Source organism: Hyperoodon ampullatus (assembly GCF_949752795.1).
Source record: "Hyperoodon ampullatus genome assembly, chromosome: 10".
NCBI classification, from domain to species: domain Eukaryota; kingdom Metazoa; phylum Chordata; class Mammalia; order Artiodactyla; family Ziphiidae; genus Hyperoodon; species Hyperoodon ampullatus.
Window position 1 is genome coordinate 82,636,123 of NC_136923.1, and position 23,529 is coordinate 82,659,651.

At 49.7% G+C, this 23,529-nt stretch overlaps 2 protein-coding genes across 2 annotated transcripts; one reads left to right on the plus strand and one right to left on the minus strand.

Annotated features, from left to right (window-relative positions):
- Window positions 1-13,144: 13,144 nt before the first annotated feature.
- Window positions 13,145-17,887, plus strand: POU5F1 (POU class 5 homeobox 1; the record flags this gene model as incomplete). Its single annotated transcript, XM_079713239.1, is given in 6 exon segments — window positions 13,145-13,548; window positions 13,550-13,553; window positions 16,525-16,645; window positions 16,915-17,045; window positions 17,363-17,521; window positions 17,621-17,887. Coding segments are annotated over 6 exon segments (1,086 nt in total).
- A 2,158-nt stretch (window positions 17,888-20,045) lies between these two features.
- On the minus strand, window positions 20,046-22,382 carry TCF19 (transcription factor 19; the record flags this gene model as incomplete). The annotated part of the gene is made up of 3 exons (XM_079713260.1): window positions 22,142-22,382; window positions 20,546-21,101; window positions 20,046-20,286 (listed from the first exon to the last, which is right to left on the minus strand). Exons 1-3 carry the CDS (start codon window positions 22,377-22,379, stop codon window positions 20,046-20,048), a joined length of 1,035 nt encoding a protein of 344 aa, XP_079569386.1. The 5' UTR covers window positions 22,380-22,382.
- Between the last annotated feature and the right edge of the window lie 1,147 nt (window positions 22,383-23,529).

A 23,529-nucleotide genomic window follows, 5' to 3' on the forward strand; every position in this document is an offset into this window, starting at 1 on the left:
ACTTCTCTAGGCAAGAAACACAACAGAAGGAATATACCTACAATAACGAACCCAAAGCAATTAAGGAAATGGGAATAGAAACATACATATCAATAATTACCTTAAATGTAAATGGACTAAATGCTCCCACCAAAAGACACAGAGTGGCTGAATGGATACAAAAACAAGACCCATATATATGCTGTCTACAAGAGACCCACTTCAGACCTAGAGACACATACAGATTGAAAGTAAGGGGATGGAAAAAGATATTCCATGCAAATGGAAATCAAAAGAAAGCTGGAGTAGCAATCCCCATATCAGACAAAATAGACTTTAAAATAAAGACTATTAGAAGAGACAAAGAAGGACACTACATAACGATAAAGGGATCGATCCAAGAAGAAGATATAACAATTGTAAATATTTATGCACCCAACATAGGAGCACCTCAATACATAAGGCAAATACTAACAGCCATAAAAGGGGAAATCGACAGTAACACAATCATAGTAGGGGACTTTAACACCCCACTTTCACCAATGGACAGATCATCCAAAATGAAAATAAATAAGGAAACACAAGCTTTAAATGATACATTAAACAAGATGGACTTAGTTGATATTTATAGGACATTCCATCCAAAAACAACAGAATACACATTTTTCTCAAGTGCTCATGGAACATTCTCCAGGATAGATCATATCTTGGGTCACAAATCAAGCCTTGGTAAATTTAAGAAAATTGAAATTGTATCAAGTATCTTTTCCGACCACAATGCTATGAGACTAGACATCAATTACAGGAAAAGATCTGTAAAAAATACAAACACATGGAGGCTAAACAATACACTACTCAATAACGAAGTGATCACTGAAGAAATCAAAGAGGAAATTAAAAAATACCTAGAAACAAATGACAATGGAGACACAACGACCCAAAACCTATGGGACGCAGCAAAAGCAGTTCTAAGGGGGAAGTTTATAGCAATACAATCCCACCTTAAGAAACAGGAAACAACTCGAGTAAACAACCTGACCCTGTACCTAAAGCAATTAGAGAAAGAAGATCAAAAAACCCCCAAAGTTAGCAGAAGGAAAGAAATCATAAAGATCAGATCAGAAATAAATGAAAAAGAAATGAAGGAAACAATAGCAAAGATCAATAAAACTAAAAGCTGGTTCTTTGAGAAGATAAACAAAATTGACAAACCATTAGCCAGACTCATCAAGAAAAGAAGGGAGAAGACTCAAATCAATAGAATTAGAAATGAAAAAGGAGAAGTAACAACTGACACTGCAGAAATACAAAAGATCATGAGAGATTACTACAAGCAACTCTATGCCAATAAAATGGACAACCTGGAAGAAATGGACAAATTCTTAGAAATGCACAACCTACCAAGACTGACTCAGGAAGAAATAGAAAATATGAATAGACCAATCACAAGCACTGAAATTGAAACTGTGATTAAAAATCTTCCATCAAACAAAAGCCCAGGACCAGATGGCTTCACAGGCGAATTCTATCAAACATTTAGAGAAGAGCTAACACCCATCCTTCTCAAACTCTTCCAAACAATATCAGAGGAAGGAACACTCCCAAGCTCATTCTACGAGGCCACCATCACCTTGATACCAAAACCAGGCAAGGATGTCACAAAGAAAGAAAACTACAGGCCAATATCACTGATGAACATAGATGCAAAAATCCTCAACAAAATACTAGCAAACAGAATCCAACAGCACATTAAAAGGATCATACACCATGATCAAGTGGGGTTTATTCCAGGAATGCAAGGATTCTTCAATATACGCAAATCAATCAATGTGATACACCATATTAACAAGTTGAAGGAGAAAAACCATATGATCATCTCAATAGATGCAGAGAAAGCTTTCGACAAAATTCAACACCCATTTATGATAAAAACCCTGCAGAAAGTAGGCATAGAGGGAACTTTCCTCAACATAATAAAGGCCATATATGACAAACCCACAGCCAACATTGTCCTCAATGGTGAAAAACTGAAACCATTTCCACTAAGATCAGGAACATGACAAGGCTGCCCACTCTCACCACTCTTATTCAACCTAGTTTTGGAAGTTTTAGCCACAGCAATCAGAGAAGAAAAGGAAATAAAAGGAATCCAAATTGGAAAAGAAGAAGTAAAGCTGTCACTGTTTGCAGATGACATGATACTATACATAGAGAATCCTAAAGATGCTACCGAAAAACTACTAGAGCTAATCAATGAATTTGGTAAAGTAGCAGGATACAAAATTAATGCACAGAAATCTCTGGCATTCCTGTACACTAATGATGAAAAATCTGAAAATGAAATCAAGAAAACACTCCCATTTACCATTGCAACAAAAAGAATAAAATATCTAGGAATAAACCTACCTAAGGAGACAAAAGACCTGTATGCAGAAAATTATAAGACACTGATGAAAGAAATTAAAGATGATATAAATAGATGGAGAGATATACCATGCTCCTGGATTGGAAGAATCAATATTGTGAAAATGACTCTACTACCCAAAGCAATCTACAGATTCAATGCAATCCCTATCAAACTACCACTGGCATTTTTCACAGAACTAGAACAAAAAATTTCAAAATTTGTTTGGAAAAACAAAAGACCCCGAATAGCCAAAGCAATCTTGAGAACGAAAAACGGAGCTGGAGGAATCAGGCTCCCTGACTTCAGACTATACTACAAAGCTACAGTAATTAAGACAGTGTGGTACTGGCATAAAAACAGAAAGATAGATCAGTGGATCAGGATAGAAAGCCCAGAGATAAACCCACGCACATATGGCCAACTTATCTTTGATAAAGGAGGCAGGAATGTACAGTGGAGAAAGGACAGCCTCTTCAATAAGTGGTGCTGGGAAAACTGGACAGGGACATGTAAAAGTATGAGATTAGATCATTCGCTAACACCATACACAAAAATAAGCTCAAAATGGATTAAAGACCTAAATGTAAGGCCAGAAACTATCAAACTCTTAGAGGAAAACATAGGTAGAACACTCTATGACATAAATCACAGCAAGATCCTTTTGGACCCACCTCCTAGAGAAATGGAACTAAAAACAAAGATAAACAAATGGGACCTAATGAAACTTCAAAGCTTTTGCACAGCAAAGGAAACCATAAACAAGACCAAAAGACAACCCTCAGAATGGGAGAAAATATTTGCAAATGAAGCAACTGACAAAGGATTAATCTCCAAAATTTATAAACAGCTCATGCAGCTCAATAGCAAAAAAACAAACAACCCAATCCAAAAATGGGCAGAAGACTTAAATAGGCATTTCTCCAAAGAAGATATACAGACTGACAACAAACACATGAAAGAATGCTCAACATCATTAATCATTAGAGAAATGCAAATCAAAACTACAATGAGATATCATCTCACACCAGTCAGAATGGCCATCATCAAGAAATCTAGAAACAATAAATGCTGGAGAGGGTGTGGAGAAAAGGGAACACTCTTGCACTGCTGGTGGGAATGTGAATTGGTACAGCCACTATGGAGAACAGTATGGAGGTTCCTTAAAAAACTAAAAATAGAACTACCATATGACCCAGCAATCCCACTACTAGGCATATACCCCGAGAAAACCATAATTCAAAAAGAGACATGTACCAAAATGTTCATTGCAGCTCTATTCACAATAGCCCGGAGCTGGAAACAACCTAAGTGTCCATCATCGGATGAATGGATAAAGAAGATGTGGCACATATATACAATGGAATATTACTCAGCCATAAAAAGGAACGAAACTGAGCTATTTGTAATGAGGTGGATAGACCTAGAGTCTGTCATACACAGTGAAGTAAGTCAGAAAGAGAAAGACAAATACCGTATGCTAACACATATATATGGAATTAAAAAAAAAAAATGTCATGAAGAACCTAGGGGTAAAACGGGAATAAAGACACAGACCTACTTGAGAACGGACTTGAGGATATGGGGAGGGTGAAGGGTAAGCTGTGACAAAGCGAAAGAGAGGCATGGACATATATACTCTACCAAACGTAAGGTAGATAGATAGTGGGAAGCAGCCGCAGAGCACAGGGAGATCAGCTCGGTGCTTTGTGACCGCCTGGAGGGGTGGGATAGGGAGGGTGGGAAGGAGGGAGACGCAATAGGGAAGGGATGTGGGAACAGATGTGTATGTATGACTGATTCACTTTGTTATAAAGCAGAAACTAATAAAAAAAAAAAAAAAAAACAAATATTCAGGGCTTCCCTGGTGGTGCAGTGGTTGAGAGTCTGCCTGCCGATGCAGGGGACGCGGGTTCGTGCCCCGGTCCGGGAAGATCCCACATGCCGTGGAGCGGCTGGGCCCGTGAGCCATGGCCGCTGAGCCTGCGCGTCCGGAGCCTGTGCTCCGCAATGGGAGAGGCCACGGTGGTGAGAGGCCCGCGCACCGCCAAAAACAAACAAACAAACAAACAAACAAATATTCAATGGGGTAAGCAGGTTAGCTCAGGGCCACAACTTTTTCGGGGAGAACTCAAGGAGAGTTAGTCCCTTTTTCCATCAGGTTAATGCCCACAGACCATGAGCTCTCACGTGCTAGTAGAATCTGAGGGACCCATTCTCATTTACCACCATGACCTTGGCCTCTAGGCTTACACTCTGATATACATCCCACGAAATGAACATAGGCCCATTTAAGTGGTTGTCCAGCCTGTGTTTGTCCATCCTGATTAATGGAGACCTCATTACCTTCTGGCTTTGGAGATTGTTCTTCTTCATGAATATCTGTAGCTATTTCCTCTCCCTTCCACCTAGACATAACCCATGAGGCCATATAGAATAAGCCTAATGTCTGTCATTTTGCCAACATTTATTCTTATAATTGAAGACACACATCTTTTCTCTCTCTTTTTTTTTTTTTCCGGTACGCGGGCTTCTCACTGTTGTGGCCTCTACCGTTGCGGAGCACAGGCTCCGGACGCGCAGGCTCAGCGGCCATGGCTCCGCGGCATGTGAGATCTTCCCGGACCAGGGCACGAACCCGTGTCCCCTGCATCGGCAGGCGGACTCTCAACCACTGCACCACCAGGGAAGCCCCTGTGAGCCTTTTTGTTCCACGACCTCTGGATAGCTTCATGGTACTGTACCAGGAGGCCACTGTGACATAAGTTAATTTCCCACACTACAACCCAGTTCTGACTTAAGCAAGCAGATAGGTCGGATGGTGATGCCACCTACCAGAAATGTAGGATGAGGGCCAGATTGTTCCCTGGTGGGGGCTAAGGGGATATCCTTAGTTTAGATATGTTGAATTTAAGGTGATGTAGGACATTCTGTCAAGACGGCCAGTAGGTGGTTGGGTACACTGATGTGAAGTGCAAGGATTTGGACAGTGGAGTCATTACTATTTAAAACTATGAGCCTGGATGAGATCCTGCAGGGCAGCAAGAGTTTCCCTTCCCATTGTTCACTCCCCATGCCCCTTACTCACTCTTTTGCTGTCCTAATGATAGTCCTACCTCCTCACCTTCTTACAGGATACTTGTGGAATCATCTCCCCAAAAAAGTGCCCACTAGAGATAACCCATTCCCACCATTTCTTTTCCCCTCAGCAACCTATTCTCTGCACTACAGCTTCATCACTCCTTCCCAGCCCAGCCCTGAGCAAGCCCCTTATGAATTCTCAAGCTCTTGGATGACCAGTCTTTCTAATGGTGCTGCAAGGAGGGCAGATGGGCAGAGTTCCAGGCATCCTGGTCTGAAGCCAGGGACCTAGGGGTTTGGGAAAAGCTGATTCTCAAAATGAAGGCCAAAGCCCAGTACCTTGTCATCAACTAAGAAGCATCGTGGAGCAGAAGAATCAGAGCCAAGGTGATGGGGAGTGAAGGGAAGAGCTCAAAGCAGTCCTAAAGATAGGGAGTTGTTCATTCATTATTGTTAAACTAATATTTATTAAACTCGAAGCCAGGCACCCTGCTGAGCACTCTGGATACAGCACCCTTCACTGATGCTGCCTCCTCCTCCTGGGGCATTTCATCCCTGACTCCAGACCCTAGTGTGTACCTGATGGTGCCCAAAAGATTGGATATTGAGTATTGGGTATTGGAAAGGGTAGGACTTAAGTATAAGACTCCTACCTTTCTCCAGTCAGGGAACAGGGCTAGAGAGTTCTCTGTTGTCTCAAGAACCCCAGGCCTTCCCTTCGGGTGAAAAAAAAAAATTGTATCCAACTTTTTCAAATCCAGGGTCTGGGAAATAAATGGCCTTTCTGACAAAGCCACCTCCCCATCTCCACCAGTAGTTATAGGAACCCTGGAAACCTGGTCAGGGTTCCAAGAGAAGTATTTTTCTAACCTACATCATTTTTTTTTTTCATCTAGCAATATCTGAGGGTCTAGTAAATGCTGTTCATGGTGCTTTACCAATAATAAACATTACAATAGCAACTACTGGGAGTTCCCTGCTGGTCCAGTGGCTAAGACTCAGAGCTCCCAATGCAGGGGGCCCAGGTTTGATCCCTCATCAGGGAACTATATCCCACATGCCACAAGTAAAAGACCCTGCATGCCGCAACTAAAAAAGATCTGCATGCCACAATGAAAATAGAATATCCTGCGTGCCACAACTAAGACCCAGCGTGGCCAAATAAATAAATAAATATTAAAAAATAAATAGCAGCTACTAGTTCTTGAATTTCTTGAATTCTTATTGGCAGGTATGACATTAACACTGGCATGCATTATATCATTTGATCACTATTGTTATCTCCAACTCCCAGATGAGGAAATTGAGGCTTAGAGAGGTCCAGTTACATTTGCTATGGACAATATATCTAGTAGTGGCATTTAGATCTGGGATTTAAACATGTTGCTATGTAAGGCATATGGTTAATATGGTTAATAATATGGTAGTAACATTTTTTTAAAAATATTTATTTATTTATTTAGGCTGTGCTGGGTCTTAGTTACGGCACGGGGGATCTTCGTTGCGGCATGTGGGCTCATTCATAGCTGTGACGTGTGGACTTCTTAGTTGTGGCATGTGAACTCTTAGTTGTGTCATGCATGTGGGATCTAGTTCCCCGACCAGGGATCGAACCTGGGTCCCCTGCACTGGAGCGTGTAGTCTTACCCACTGGACCACCAGGGAAGTCCCCAGTAGTAACACTTTTGGAGACAGATGGATACTACTTTTCGTGATGATCATTTCATAATGTATGCAAATGTCAAATCACCATATAGTACACTGGAAACTAATATAATACTGTATGTGAACTATACTTCAATTAAAAAAGCTCGATGAGGCTTCCCTGGTGGTCCAGCGGTTAAGACTCTGCACTTCCACTGCACGGGTTCTATCCCTGGTCAGGGAAGTCCTGCATGGGCAAGGTGCGGCCAAAAACAAGCAAAGAAACAAACGAAACCCCATGATGCTGGGCACAGGGCATGGGTCCCTGCCTTCAGGAGGGTTCAATGTGGTCAGTACCATGACTGTGGCATGAGCAGGGCATGATGGGAGCAAAGGAGGGAGCCACTTGCTGCAGGGCATGAAGGGTGGGGTGCAGCATGACTTTGGTGGGGATGTGCATGACCGGGAAGATATATCTTGGAGAATGAGTGAAGGTTTATCAGCTGAGGAAGGGAATTCCGGGCATTTTGGGAAGTGGTGGGAGTGGAGGTAGAGAAAACTAATGTTTTGTTCTCCTTTGGAGTTCTGGGACTTCGGCATTTCAGAGTCACAGGACTTGCTTGGGAATCAGAGCACCTGGGGACACTGGCAATACAACTCTGATGGCCAGGGCTCCCTTCTCAGTACACTTGAGTCTTTCAATTCCAGCAAAAGCAAGCTAGAAAAAAACAGAACTACAGATGGAGAGAAGTGAAAAGAGTAATCCTTCTTGACCAAGAGCCGCCTCCACCATTTCAGGAAATACCTGGAAGCTGGGGTGGGGCCCCAGCCTGCAGCCTATGATAGGAATGATAGGTGGGGACTGAGCAGTGGGGAAGGTGAAGGGGCCGAGGGCATGGCGGGGAGGGGTGAGGGAGCAGACCTCTATTGCATTCAATGTGCCCTTCGTGAGCACAGTTGTTTGTTTGTTTGGCCACACCACGTGGCATGTGGGATCTTCCCAGACCAGGGATCGAACCCGTGCCCCCTGCATTTGAAGTGTGGCGTCTTAACCGCTGGCCCACCAGGGAAGTCTGTGCATTATCTTTGTCCTTCATGAGCACAGTTCTATTGCTGACCAGGCTAGCCACTGGCCTTGCCTTCTCTCACACATATTTGGTCGATCCATTCTCTACTTGGTGTTCAAGTTCTGGCCCAGGGCTTAGCACCCCAGGGTACTCAGGGCGGGGCGTGACCGACAGTCACCATGGAATGTGGTGTGAATGGTGCCTGGGTGGCAGCCCAGGCTCTGTTGTGGAGGATGCATGGCAGTGTGGCAAGACCAGAGGTGGCAAGCCCCCCTGGTCTAGGAGTCTCTAGGTCCCCTTTGCCACCACTCCTCCCTGTCCCACTGGCCCCCTCAGTGCGTGTGCCTCTCGATAAAGCCCCCTAGAAGAGAGCCCATCCCAACATGCAGGGCCCGTGGCTTCTGTCCTCTGGCGTCCAGCTGTCCCTGAACCCTGGGTCTTTGGGACCTCAAGCCATCTGATCCCAGTGGGATGGGACTGCTTAGAGCCAGCAGTCCACTGAGATGCCCTTTGACACAGCAGAGGTTTCCTGTCTGGTGGCATCCCAGTCTGATGCTGGGTCTCTGCAGGACCTCAGATGAGCAGACAGGGTAGCCCAGGGAAAGGGTGGGGGAGCCAGGCTGGTCTGTCAGTGCCTCACATGCCCACACCTTTCAGAGCCTCCTGGTTTTAAGCAACACACACCCACCCTTGTCTGGATCTTCTTTGGGCTCCTGGCCTCTGGAGTGGTCACTGTGGGAGCTGTAGGCACCTTCCTCTGGAAGAAGTGGCAGAAGGGCAGGGCAGCAGGTATGCTCAGAATTTTAGAACTGGCTTTTTTTCTCTCTGTAGTTGCGGCATGCATGTGGGATCTAGTTCCCCAACCAGGGCTCGAACCCAGGCCCCCTGCATTGGGAGCACAGAGTCTTATCCACTGGACGACCAGGGAAGTCCCGACAGGTTTTGCTTTCTTTTTCTTTTCTTTTTTTTTAGAATTTTAGAGCTGGAAGCGACCTTAAGGATCATCTGGTTTCCCTCTCTCTGGGAGGCTGAGGTCCAAGAGCAGCGATTTAGAGAAAAGCAACTGAGGAGGGAATATGAAAAATATGAAAAGAAGAAGGAGTAGGTTAGGACTTCCGTTTCCTCTCTAGCCTTTGTCCACACACACACACACACACACACACACACACACACACACACACACACACAAAGTTTTACTTCCTGAAGTATGTTTCTTATAAGTTCCCAAACACCAAAACCAAATCAAAACTGGCCTCCCAAACTCAGCAAACAAATCTTGATCAAACTCGAGGGGAAACTCTGCTAGATTTCCCAGGAAGGCTGCTGGGAGATGGGGGTGCGGGGCGGGAAAGCCTGTGCCAGCATCTCACTGAGTCCCTCCTCTCCCACCCCTCCAACCCCAATTTCTCTTCACAGGCGTGCAGAGAGAGATTGCTAGTCCCATGACAACTAAATGGTGAGGATAGAGAGGAGGGTGTACGGGAGAGGGGCAGCACTTTTATGTCTGAGCTGGAAGGAAATTTAGGGCTCATTTGGTCCAATTCCTCTTTATTAGATGAGGAAACCAAGGCACAGAAAGCGAGGCGCCGTCCGCTGGGGTGTCAGAGCCAGGGCCCAGGACCCTGGTCTGCAGACCCTTGGTTTATTCCTGACCTCTTCTCCTGGCTTCCCCTCCCTCTTGCTTTCACCTCTCTATCTCCCTACAGACTACAAGCAGAGAGCTGACTCCTAGATTTGAGGTAACAGTACCTGGATTTGGGAAAAGAAGATTTCAGTTTGCAGACCTCGCAGGAGAGATCATAGGGTCAGTTGTTGAGAAGAAGAGGTGTGGATTACAGTGAGCAGTGGAAAATGTGCAAACTGAGATTAAGGGAGATATTCTCCCAAAGTGGGCAAAGCCTGAATCCTTCTCTCCTCAGCCTTCCATTCTTTCCCTTTCTTCTGCCTTCAGATGGACAGCAGCCAGAAGTCAAAATAAGGGGTTTGCTACCGTGGTCTAGAGCAAGTCTCCGTTGGTCCCCTGAGCCATTTCAGCTGGTTTTCCCAACAGAAGAGCGAGCGGATGGCTGGGCCGACAGCAGCAAGGCCACCATCGCACCTCTTAGCAACTATGCCAGGCCAGCCACACCTGGCAGGGAGTGGTGGCCTTCACCTGCCCTCCCTGGGTCATGCTCTACAACCAGATACTTGCGTTTGTCTTTGTGTAGGACCTTGACATTGCACTATAATAAAGGTGTATGCGGAGAGTTTGTGAGCCCAGTCCTAAATTGTTTTTGGGGACTTGAAGTTGTTTAGTGACTCCCTAAGACCCAGGAGAGTGGAGGAGCCAGGTTTATTTATGACTTAACCCCGCTTCCAGTCTCCTCTGGGCCTGCACAGAGCTGGCCTGGGTGGGGGCTGGCTAGGACTGCAGACGAACTTAACTTTCCATTAAGGTTCTGGGTCAGGCTCCAGGCAACACCTGACTGATCTGGCTCAGATCTCTGGCTACAAGCCAGCCAGGCAGCCAGGCACCCTCCCCTCCTCTGTCTCTCCCTCTGGAATGGGACTCTTGCCCAGGCCAGAAACATACCACCTAGAGCAACTATTGATTGAAATCTAAAAAACAGAGGGTGTTGTTGAGTGGAGGGAAAAGGGGAAGGTGTTTTAGGGGCCGCTGGGAAGACAGGGGTACAGGGGCTCTCTGGACCACATGGGGGAAGGGGTTTCTGGGAGCCTAGAGGGCGGGAGCCAAGAAGCACTGCTGTAGATTTCCCAGGTCCGCCCATCCCCCTCCTCCGGGAGGCCGTCCTCTTGGCAGACAGCAGATAGATGCATGACAAAGGGGCTGTGATGGCTCTGTCCTGGGGGTTGGGGAGATGGCTGGGGAGGGGCCCCTCCTGGTCCAAAGCACACCTCTCCACCCCCACCAGGCCCCTTAATCTATCTGCCTTTTGGGCAGTTAGTGGTTTAGCGGTGAATACAGCTCCAGTTTCGCTGCCCTGTAGATCTTCCAACAGACCTATGGGAAGTATTGAAATGCATGCACACAATTAGTTGCCCAAAAAGTACTTAGAGATGGGCTGGAGCAGGGGCTGTGTGATATAGATTCAGAGGAGAAAAAAAACCAAAACCCAAAAAACAGGCTCGAAGGACTCCCAGATACCACCAAGTTGAAGACAGCTGGCCACAGTCAAGAGGACCCCCAGCAGGACCCCCAAGCCCCTCAGAAGGCAGATGCTGAGCAAACAACCTCAGACGGGGCTGAGATGAAGAGATGTCTAAGTCGGCAGAGGTCCATGTCCGCGGCTCAGGATTCTGGCCATCCAAGCTGTAGGGAGCTCTGGTCTACAGCCTTTCCGGAGGCCCCCCAGTTCACCTCGGGGCCTTCATTTAGGGCAAGTTTGGGGAGCAGACAGACAAACCTCATCCCAAGCAGACAGGCAGTCTGAAAGCTATTCTCTTGCAAACAGAATCAAGCACTATGCCTGCAGTGTGAGCCCTCAGGACAGGCCCAGAAAAATAGACCCTGTGGGAGAGCTTAGGGCAGGCTTCCTGCACACACCCCCAAGTCGCTCTCCACCTCCTCCTCATCTTTTCACCAGCCCCACTACACAAAGGCCTGGGGGGGCTGGGGGAGGGGTAGATGATGAGGCTGGACGCCTGAGTCCTCTAGAGGGGGACAGGAGACCTAGGTCCCAGTGGGGGTCCCTGTCTGAGGCTCAGTCTTTGAGGGGATGGGGGGGTTATTGCTGGAGCTCTTTTAGCTGCTCTGAGGGGGATTCCGTGTGAGGGGATTGGGGCTGGGGGGTTGTGGGGCAGGAAGCTGTCCCCAGGGGAGCCATCCAGGCCCATTCAAGGGTTGAGCACTTGTTTAGGGTTAGAGTTGCCCCCTCTGGGGACCAGGATTGTCCAGCCAAGGCCATTGTCCGGCCCCCTTCCCCCCGTCCCTCCCAAGCCTCTTTGAACCTGAAGTCAGATATTTTTTTCTTCCCCCCTCCCTCCTGGTCTTTCCCCACCCAGGGCCTGGGGCCGGAGACCTGGGCTGGGAGGTGGGGGAGGGAGAACAGTCAACTACGGACTAGATAATGTGGGTCTCTGAAGAGGGGGGCAAGGAACTTGATGTCCGTGACCCACAGTGGGGCACTCATGAGGGGGCGTCCGATTCTTCTGTCTGGACAAAGGTTGGGAGACTCAGGACCAGTCAGTCCAGAGCCTGGCCCCTAGAAGGGAAAGTAGGGGTTCCATCTCTGACTCTGGTAGGTGAGGGGGCTCTGAGGCCGGGAAAGCCAGGGATGGAATGGAAGCCTGTCTGGCAGTCCGCCCCTGGTGATGGGGTGGAACTTAGAAGGCTGGGCAGATAGATGGCTGCTGGGCATCGCAGCTTTGGGGTAACTGAATCTGGCCAGTAGTCTAAATGGGAACACCTAGGTTCCTGGATTGGGGGTGCAGGAGGACAACGGGGAGGGGGGCTGTTAAGGAATTGAGGGGTAGCCCCATCAGGACTTGACACAAAAACAATTAATGTTTGAGGAGCCGAGAGGGTGGCTGGGCTCGGGTGAGGGGATGGTGCCAGGGTGTTTGGAGAGGGGTCCAGCAGCCGGGCTCCTGAAGAACGGGCAGGAGGTGTGGAAGAGATCCCAGGCAGCTCTGGTGTGTGCGGAGCGTCGGGAGGGCCGGGCGGCCTGCTGGGAGTTGGGAGTGAAGGCCCGCATGGGGGATCTGCACCAAGAGCCTCGGGATCTGGGGCCTGGAGAGGCGCCCGGCTGGAGCTGCCTGGCTTTCGGCTTCCAGACACCACCGCCACCAGCCGGCAAACACTCTCCGCCTCAGTTTCTCCCACCCCCACCGTCCCCTCCCCCACCCATCCAGGGGGCGGGGCCAGAGGTCAAGGCTAGTGGGTGGGATTGGGGAGGGAGAGAGGTGTCGAGCCGTCCCTTGGAGAGCCCTCGTTTTCCTAGGCCCCCGGCTTGGGGCGCCTTCCTTCCCCATGGCGGGACACCTGGCTTCCGACTTCGCCTTCTCGCCCCCGCCGGGCGGTGGAGGCGATGGGCCGGGAGGGCCAGAGCCGGGCTGGGTTGATCCTCGGACCTGGATGAGCTTCCAAGGGCCTCCTGGTGGGCCAGGGATCGGGCCGGTGGTTGGGCCCGGCGCCGAGGTGTGGGGTCTTCCCGCGTGCCCCGCGCCCTATGACTTGTGCGGAGGGATGGCCTACTGTGCACCTCAGGTTGGAGTGGGGCTGGTGCCCCAAAGCAGCCTGGAGACCCCTCAGCCCGAGGGCGAGGCGGGAGCCGGGGTGGAGAGCAGCTCCGAGGGGGCCTCCCCGGAGCCCTGCGCCGCCCCCGCTGGCGCCGTGAAGGTGGACAAGGAGAAGCTGGAGCCGAACCCCGAGGAGGCGAGTGAGCTGCTGGGGGCGGGCGGCGGGGGGCGACCGCGCCGGCCGGGGGCGGCCACGCGAGGGGAGGCGGTCGCCTGCAGCTGCCCGGGTCGCCGACCCAGGAGGGGAGCGGGCGAGGGCGGCGCCCCGGGACGCGTGTGTGGCGACTGCAGGCCACCCTGAGCAGGGGCCAGGTGGGAACTAGGGGCTGGAATTTAGAGAGAACCGCAGGTGAGGGCAGGGCGGCCTGGGGCAGTCGGAAGTTGGCCTTGCTTCCCCCCTCGGCCCTTGTCAAGTAGGTCCTTCCATTTCCTAGGTCTGACCTGGGTCGGGTCACTCATTACCAGCCCAGCACCAGACCCAGCTTGGGGTTGGAGCCCCTTCTTCTACCCGGATCCCTTCTTGAAAATTTGAGCTTGATCAGATCCGGGATCTCCGCCTTAGGGTTGAGTGTGGCCTGAGGGTGAAAACAGTGCTTATCCCAGGGTTATTGTTCCTGAAAGTCTAGGGTGTGACTGGTTTCTGATAGAAGCTCCTGTTTGGGCTGCGTGGATGTGTGGAGTTTGGGTTTACCCTCCATCAAGTTTAGGGCTTGTCTTCTCTTGACCTCTGCCTTGGGCCCAGTGAGTCACCGTCAGGCAGAGTGCACACCCTGACACCCCCTTGTAGAGAGCTGGAAACACCAATTTCAGCCGTAATTGCATAAGTAGTGAACAGGGGGAGAAAAGGGGAAGAAGTCATCTCCAGGCCATTCCCCAAACGTAGGGTTTGCTGAGGGAATTGAAGACTTCCACATCCAGCCCTGCTGGGGACTATTAAGGATGTATCTTCTAGTCCGAGGAAGAGACAAGTGCAAGCAATTAGAGATCAAGTACTAAACCTTTAGACCTCTTCGAAGGAGGTGTGATTGGTTGCAGCTGACCGAGTAGCCCTAGACCCTTTGCTCGAGGCGACGGCTGAGCCTTGAATGATAATGGCTGCCAATTGTGGTCCATTTCCTAAATGCCTGGCTGTGGGCTCAGTTTCTACATCATTATCTCATTAACTGGCACAAAATCTCCTAGGGAGGTATTATTAGCCTATTTCACGGGTCTTAACTGCTAAATGGTAAAGCTAGGATTTGAACTGGGGTTTACCTTATTTCAAATCCCCAAAATATGATTTGGAAAAGCCGAGATGGGAACAGCTGACGTTTATAGGTTTGCGACATCGGTTGAGCAGAAGTTGGGAATGGAAGTTACCGTATTTGAGTTTGATGTGATTGACGACCCTTGAAATACTTCCCTTAGGTTTCCAGGACCGCACAGAGGCCTGGCTGCTCTTCTCCATCTTCTGGCCACTGGCCTTCATTGGAGAGTTTCAGGGCTCCATCCATCAACCTCTGCTCTGTCTACCTTTCATCCACCTCTCATCCACCCTCAAGACTCAAATATCTTCTAGACATGACCACCGCATTTTCTGTCTTCTGCTGGGATGGCTCCCTGCACTGCCCCACCCTGTCCATCTCCCAGTAGCTTAAGGCCCAAACCAGTCATCCTCATTCCTTTCACATCCATACATCCAATCCTTTGGACACGCTGCTATCTTTACCTTGGATATATATCCTGAATCAATCACTTAGAGCCATCCTGGTCCCAGCCACCATCATTATGCTAGGATTGCTGCAGTTGCCTCTTTAGTCTATGGTCAATACATCAACTGGAGTGAACATTTTAAAATGTGAGAGTCGGATCATTTCACTGCACAAAGCCCTTCAGCGGCTTTCCATTTCTCTGAGTAAACCAGAGTTACGGTGGCAGCTCCAGGATCCGCTCTGCTCACCTCTCTGACCTCATCAGCTTCTCTTCTTCCCTTTCCTCAGTCCTCTCACCCTGCTCCGGCCATGCTAGCTTTGCTGCTGGCCTTGCTGCTGGCTTTGCTACTACCAGGGCCCACACAGCTCAGGGCCTTTCCACTTTGCTCCTTCCTTTTGCTCAAACATCACCTCTGACTGTCTTATTTAAAATTGTCACCTTCCCCATAACTCCCTACTCTGCTTTACTTTTTTCCATAGCACTTCTAACATACTGGATAATAATTATTTCATCACAATGAAAGCCCCTTGGGGCTAGGTTTCTTTCTTTCTTTTTTTTTTTTAATTAAAAAAATATTTATCTAACTATTTGGCTGCGCCGCCACGTCTTAGTTGTGGCACGTGGAGTCTTTTAGTTGAGGCATGCAGGCTTTTAGTTGTGGCGTGTGGGATCTAGTTCCCTGACCAGGAATGGAACCCGGGCCCCCTGCACTGGGAGTGTGGAGTCTCAACAGTTGGACCACCAGGGAAGTCCCTGGGGCCAGGGTTTTTGGTCTACTTTGTGTAGCCACTGGTTTGCAGAAGGTGCTCAATAAATATGTTGCATTAGTCAATGAGGATGCTTTTATATTGCAAAAAGATACAGTTAAAAATAAGGGATAATCAGATTTTTTAAAACTGAGCACTAACTATATACAAAGCATGTTATTCATACCTCGTATGATGACTGTTTTGTAGTGTGTTTGTGTTTGTGCACGTGCATGCCTTGTCATAGTTAGTGGGACCCTCAAAGTAAGCTGGAGAGAGTATATTTGGAAAGAGAACCAGAGACATGGTGCTCTGTATCTCTACACTCAAAACTTCCTCAAACTGAGGTAATACTAGAGTCAAAAAGCTTTTGTGAGTGTTACAGAACTGAAGGGCAGGAGCCCCCTTCATAACCTGATAGATGTTCTCATTGAGGCCTGGGCTTTTCTTTCCATTATCGAATGATGTTCTGCATCTGATGGATGTGTCACTGATGGATGTGTGATGGTAAATGACATTTGTATATAGTTTATTTCTACTTGTTAGGTGGGCAGCCCGGAAGCAGAGATACTCCCATAGACTATTTATTCCTTGGGGCCCAAATGGAAGGGTGGGTGGGGTGGCTAACTGGTATGTTTATATTCTTACATGTCCTCTGCTTTTTAAAATGCAGTCCCAGGACATCAAAACTCTTCAGAAAGACCTCGAACAATTTGCCAAGGTCCTAAAGCAGAAGAGGATCACCCTGGGATATACCCAGGCCGATGTGGGGCTCACCCTGGGGGTTCTCTTTGGTGAGTCTCGCCTAGCATGTTCTGACCCACAGAACACAGGGACCACATCTCCCCTGGAAGGAACATCCCTGAATTTGGGCCTTTCCTCCCCACCAAGGGAGTGAGAGAAGGGTGTTTCTACCCTCTTTAGGGGTGAGGGTAGAGGGGAAAGAGATACCGTACTTGTGTGGGATCTTGGGAGGGCAGGAAGAGGTGGCAAGCCCTGGGTCTTGGGGTCGAAAGGGCCCTGCCTGCTGCCTCACCTTGCTTCTTTCAACCCACCTCCCCAGGGAAGGTGTTCAGCCAAACGACCATCTGCCGTTTTGAGGCTTTGCAGCTCAGTTTCAAGAACATGTGTAAGCTGCGGCCCCTGCTGCAGAAGTGGGTGGAGGAAGCTGACAACAACGAGAATCTGCAGGAGGTGAGGGTGGGAGGGATGCATAGGGACCTGCCTGGTCTCAGCCCGATTTCTACTGCTCCCATCCGTGGCTGGCAGCTCTCCCTCTTGGAGGCAGTGGTCCTCAGTGGGATGGAATGCAATTCCTCAGTTTTGCTGGGAGAAGCTCCAGGGCCACTGGTCTAAACCCAACCTTCCAGGATCTTTCCTGTGGCCCTGGTGCCAGTCAGTGCTCCTGAGCAGCTGGCTCTCGAGTCACTGACCTCATGATGCTGTTGCTCAGCAGGTTCGAGGCTTGCCCCCCCACTTCCTTCCTTGTCATCTCCTCCCCACCTGCCCAGATATGCAAGGCAGAGACCCTCGTGCAGGCCCGGAAGAGAAAGCGGACGAGTATTGAGAACCGAGTGAGAGGCAACCTGGAGAGCATGTTCCTGCAGTGCCCAAAGCCCACCCTGCAGCAGATCAGCCACATCGCTCAGCAGCTCGGGCTTGAGAAGGATGTGAGTGCTCCTGTCCGCGTCCCTGTGTGCTCCATCTCCCCAGTCACACCTCCCAGAGCTTATGATCGAATGTCCCTCTCCCCTGTCTTCCACTCCCAGGTGGTCCGAGTGTGGTTCTGCAACCGTCGCCAGAAGGGCAAACGATCAAGCAGTGACTATTCGCAACGAGAGGATTTTGAGGCTGCTGGGTCTCCTTTCTCAGGGGGACCAGTATCCTTTCCTCTGGCGCCAGGGCCCCATTTTGGTACCCCAGGCTATGGGGGTCCTCATTTCACTACACTGTACTCCTCAGTCCCATTTCCTGAGGGTGAGGCCTTTCCCTCGGTGTCTGTCACCACTCTGGGCTCCCCCATGCATTCAAACTGAGGTGTCTGCCCTTCCCAGGAATGGGGGCAGAGGAAGGGGGACAGCTAGGGAGAGAACCCTGGGGTTCGTACCAGGGCTTTGGGATTAAGTTCTTCATTCACTAAGAAAGGAATTGGGAACACAAAGGGTGTGGGGGCAGGGAGTTTGGGGGAACTGGTTGGAGGGAAGGTGAAGTTCAATGATGCTCTTGATTTTAATCCCCACATCACTCATCACTTTGTTCTTAAATAAAGAAGCCTGGGACCTAGCAGGTGGATACTTTTGTCTTTGGTTTATTCTCCTCTAGTTACTGAAGAGTGGATGGGGATAGTTAATAGTGGATATTAATAGCTCTCCCACCCAAATGACCCTGAGACCAAGGATGCCATTTAAACTGCCCAGAGTCACAATGTCAGAGGGAGATCTGGGATTGGATCCCAAGTTTATACATAGAGGGCTCTTATAGGTGTGAGCTAGTTCTTAGGAGCCTGTGACCTGGGGAAATTGGAGGTGAACACCTTATTTTTGCCCAAAGATGCAGTTATTACATATCCCATTCGCTATTAGGAGCTGGCTCTTTGCTTTTCCCCCACTCTACTCTGGAAGTCCTCAGTGGCTTTGTGCTAAGAAATCAGGTCTTTTAGGTACTCATTTCTTCTGCACATCACCCCAACCGGAAACTCTACTTTGTGCTTTCTTGATACCTGGGTCCATTTGGTTTCTTAAGGTTTTTGCCTACCCTGTCTGTGACTCACCAAAACTCCCACATTTTAGTCCTGCCTCTGCCACTTCCTAATTAGGGCCCTTGCTCTGGAGCCTTTCCTCAATGTGTAAGAAACTTGGGTTGGTAAGTCTAAGTAGAGGAGGAAGGGGATGGATATGCAGGTACAATAGGATAGGTCAAGATAGGGCTTTCCTAATAAGAACTACAGAAATGCTACTTTGACAGTATCTTGGCGTACGACTCTCAGAAGAGAATCAGTGTAGCATACGTGGGTTACGTTGATACACTGGACCAGGTTGCCATCTGCTGTAGCTGGTGTCTCAGGTTTTCTCTTCTTGGTAGTACTGGTGAACCTTGTAAAAGTTCTGCCACCCTCATGAACTTGACCAAATCCCAAGTACCTTATTTTAATGGGAGTGGATCTGTTGTTTGTTGTTGTTGTTTTATAAATATTTATTTTGGCTGCTCCAGGTCTTAGTTGTGGCACGTGGGATCTATTAGTTGTGGTGCATGTGGGCTCTTAGTTGCGGCATGCGGGATCTTAGTTGCGGCATGCGGGATCTTTAGTTGCGGCATGTATGCGGGATCTAGTTCGCCAACCAGGGATCGAACCCGGGCCGCCCTGCATTGGGAGCTCGGGGTCTTACCCACCGGACCACCAGGGAAGTCCCAGATCTGTTTTCTTTTAAACTAGAAACTAATTACCTGGATTCCTTTTTTCCTGTCTTCCCACCTCCAGCTTACCTCATATATTTGCACCTTTTCAGCGAGCAGGTTTGTATTTCTCTTCCTTGCCTGCTCATCTCCTCCCCTAAGAATCTGAATTAGTTTTCCAGACTTTACCACTCCATTCTCAAGAATTGGAAAGCAAGGAGTATCAGACCCACAAAAAGAGTAAGTACCTTGGAGTATATGAAGCTGCTCATTCTTTATTTGGAAATGGAAGCAAAGCTCTGAAAAGTCAGGTCACAATCATGGTGATCAGCGGCAGGACTGCCCACAATGTAAGGAAGTTTGGGGGCTGTGCCCTAGGTTTTCCCAGAGATGCCTCAGGCGATGCCATCAAGAACATTTAGAACTTGCTTGTTCAAGTCTGGGGCTTATAACTTCCCAGGCATGACCTCTGCAGTTGATGGGTTCTCTTGACCAGACATTCTAGTGTCCATGACAACAAGGACCTACAGCTTGTGACAAGTGGGAATTTCCAGCTCACTGGCAACTTCCTGGAGGCAGCAATATCTTTGGCAGGAAGCCATCTCTTCTGTTACCTTGGCCATGAGGGCCTGCTCCAGGCCTTGAATTGATAATCCATAGGAATGGACCCTTCCCCTGTAGTCATTCCCTCCTAGAGAGGCAAGGGAAGAAGAGGGCATCTCTTAGGACCCACTGGCACCCCAGTGTCCACCCATGTCCTGGAGGTGCCAGCTCTGTCCTCTGGTGCTTTGGTGGTGGGCCTTAGGTCTGGATGCCTACACGACAGCCTGGGCACTGGAAGTCGGCCTCCCTGGCAGCCTGGATGCTGCAGCCAACACAGGCCACATGGAACCAGATGTCACAACCATCACACTGAACCCAGGCTACTGTCTCTTCTTGGGGTAGGCAGCAACAAGGGGCTGCACAGTGCTCCCCGCCCCCAACTGCAGGGGGAGCCCTGGGGTTGCTCACTGGGTGTTTCCGAGGACGCCCACGTCGATTTCTGAAGAAAGTGATACAAAAACCAGGGTCACTGGAAACCTGCAGAAGCCTAGAACTTTCCCCTGGATAACTGCAGAGTGAACCTATATAGATTCACTAGACTAAAGGTGAATCTGGTTAGAAGAACTAACCCAGGTCTTGTCATTCCAACCTCTTGCATCTCCCATCCCCATCCCCCAAGCAGAGAGCTACCTCCCAGCCTAGGGCTCTAAAAGAATCAAAAGACAGTGAAATAACGAGACAAAGTTCTCTCCACTTACCCACTGGGTGTCAGTGGGGTTTTCTCTACACAGAGTTTCTTCCTGGGCTCCATAAGGACTGGTGGGGGGCTCTTGGGAGCCTCTCTCTCATCATCCAGTTCTGCCAACACGCGGTGAGCTGATTTCCTCCGGTTTCTTGGGGGTGGGACAGAAGGGGTTGTCCCCACTTCCCCAGCTGGAGTGGGAACAGGCAGGCTCTGTGGCCTACCCCCACTCCGTGAGAAGGTGAGGGGCTGGGAGTGGAGCTTGCTGAGGCTGCCAATGGAGTTGAGGATCAGCGTGGCTTTGGGGGCAGGGGAGAGGGTGCTGAGGGGGCGCTGTGGAGCCCCCTGGGAGGGCAGCATGGGCTGGAAACCAACCCCGGTTCCCTCTTCTCCCCTAGACCGTGGGGTAGTAATGGCAGCAAAATCTTGAGGTTTGACTCGGACTTGCTGAAACAAGTAGAACTCTGAGGGGCTGGTTTCTGGGGGCCCTTCAGGGCCAAAGGTCAGAAGGTCACCATCACTCAACTCCAGCCTGTGACCCTTTGGGAGTCGGACATTATTGACCAAAGTCCCTGTTGATTGTGGGGCACCAGACAAATACAGAGAACGACAAAAACAAATGACAGGTCAGAAGTGGAGAAATCTGGTCCTGTCTGGTTTTCTGGGGAACATGAGGAAGAACACGACACCTGTCATCAAATTCTCACATTCTAAATCTCAGCAGGTGACATCGTATATGAAACTCCTTGTGAGTTGGGAATGAGTTTATTTTTCTTATGCCCTCCCCCAGGGCACATGGAGGGAATGAACTCCTTCCCTCGATTCACTGAGGTCCAATTCTCAGAGATGCCCACTTTCACTCAGTTCCAACTCATTACTAATCAGCATAGCTCAGATTGTTTGGGTTCAAATCCAAGCTCCACCACTTACCAGCCATGTGACCCTGGACAAGTTAGCTTCTTTATACCTCATTTTCCTTGTCTGTAAAATGGGGTATTTGTGCTCACCTACATTTAATGCCCTTAAAATGTTCTTGTCTCATAACAGTAAGCACTAAATGAATGTTGGCCACTATATCCAATCCCCACAGCACTCCCCAAAAACAGACCTTACAAAGATTTACATTCTACCTAAGAGGAAACTAAGATCTAAAAAGGTGAAGTGACAGGCCTGACTGATACTGCCAGGTCCCAGTAGCAGAACTGAGATGGGAACCCAGGCCTTCTGAGGTTGACTTAACTGCCTCCAAGACACATGTCCAGATCATTAAGACATAATTCAACATATAATTGCCCTAAGCCAAGGACAAGGTGCCTAAACAAATCTGGAAACTTAGTCAAGTCTGAGCTTGTCCCCCAGTGGCCCAGAACAACCCCACTGTGATACTGCAGGCCCTGGATCTACCTCCCAGCCCCTCTAAGAGCTAAACAGGGTCAGCCCCACAAAGATCTGACACTGCACATTCCTGGTGGGAAGACAGGTCTGGATGACAACCATCCATCCAACCTGATGGGGAGTTTGGGAGGCAGGCAGAGTCCCTGTGGAGACTCTTGGTCATTCCAGCCCAGAACTGCAACTGCCCAGGCATAAGGCTGCTCTGCTCACTCCTCACCTTGGCTGCTATGGTTCTCCAGGCTGACCCTCCAGTCGTCACCCCGGCGTTCAGCGTGCAGCTCCGCATGGACTCCAGAGATGAAGCCGGGCTCCTGCTGGGGCCGCAGGGCCACATCACAGAGGTCGGCCCTGCAGCCCAAGCGGTAGGTGCAGCCAGCCCCACTTGGGGGGTGGAAGGTGTAGAGATCACCACCCTTGCCGCCCCCTATGCGCAGCAGCTGGAAGCAAGGCAGCATGGGCGGTGCCCCCTCCACACCACCTCTTCCACTTTAGGAATCCATCACCTTTCCCACTCCCTGGGCCATGCACATCTGGCCTAAGTTCACTTTCCGTCTGATGCAAACTTGAGCTGTCCTTTGTGCAATTTCAACTTGGAGCACACTCCCTGAGTAGGGCAAATTCAGAGCGCAAGGAGCCCAGGACGCGATGCAAAATTGGCTGTCAACAGCTTTGCGACTGAAAAATTGGGTGAAGGTCCCAGTGTAGTGCAAAAATGAAGGTGTCTTGTGGCACGAAGCTGAATCGAATCCTCAGGCTGCTAAGTATTCCAGGAGCCTTCAATCTGTGCAAGGCAACAGTACATTAGGCAGCTTCTAGGGAAATTCGAACTGTAGGTGTGGGGGTGAGGGTAGGGGCTGCTTCTGTGTGATATTAACTTGTCACCTCAGTGTAATTTGGAGAAGAGAAGCTTCTTCCTGTAAAACCTGCTGATCCAAATAGAGTAACCCTCCTGCTAGCCCACGCCTCACTCTTCTGGCCAATCCCTCACTCATAACTAGTTGGCTTGAACCCCAGTGGGAAGTGTATCCACTGTCACCCCTCAAAAGGCAGTGCAAACGGGTCTCTAACGTTCTCCAGCAAAGTGGATCTAAACCCTTGCTTACCGACTTCTCCGGGTGGGATAAAAACAGAAGAAAGGGCTCCCGGGATGATGCAAGGCAAACCCAGCCTTTTCCCTTCCCGCCCCAGCCCCGGTTCGTATCTACCGCGCGGTGCAGTCTCGGAATGGTCCCCTCTCCAGGCAGTGCCAGCTCGGCCAGGGTTGGTGCTCCTGCGGCTGTTTGACAGCGAGGAAACCCGGGCCAGGAGGGGCGCGGCCTCCGCGCGCGGGCAGCGCCGACCCCGCCTTCGGAATTCCCGGGTCCGAACCTCCCGCCGAGCGAGCCCGCCCCCCGTGCCGTTTCTGATTGGCCATTTCGTTTGCCCTCCTCCTTTCCATTGGGCGACGAGCTGGGAGGGTCCCCGATCTCCCGCCTTCCGCTTTTTCTGATTAGTTCACAAGTTTTCCCGGGTTCCCGGAGTTGGGCGGAGCTGCCAGGGCGCGGAGGTGCCCCCAACGCCTTAATTGGGCCAGGCTTTAGACACTACTGCGCCTGCGTGCACCAC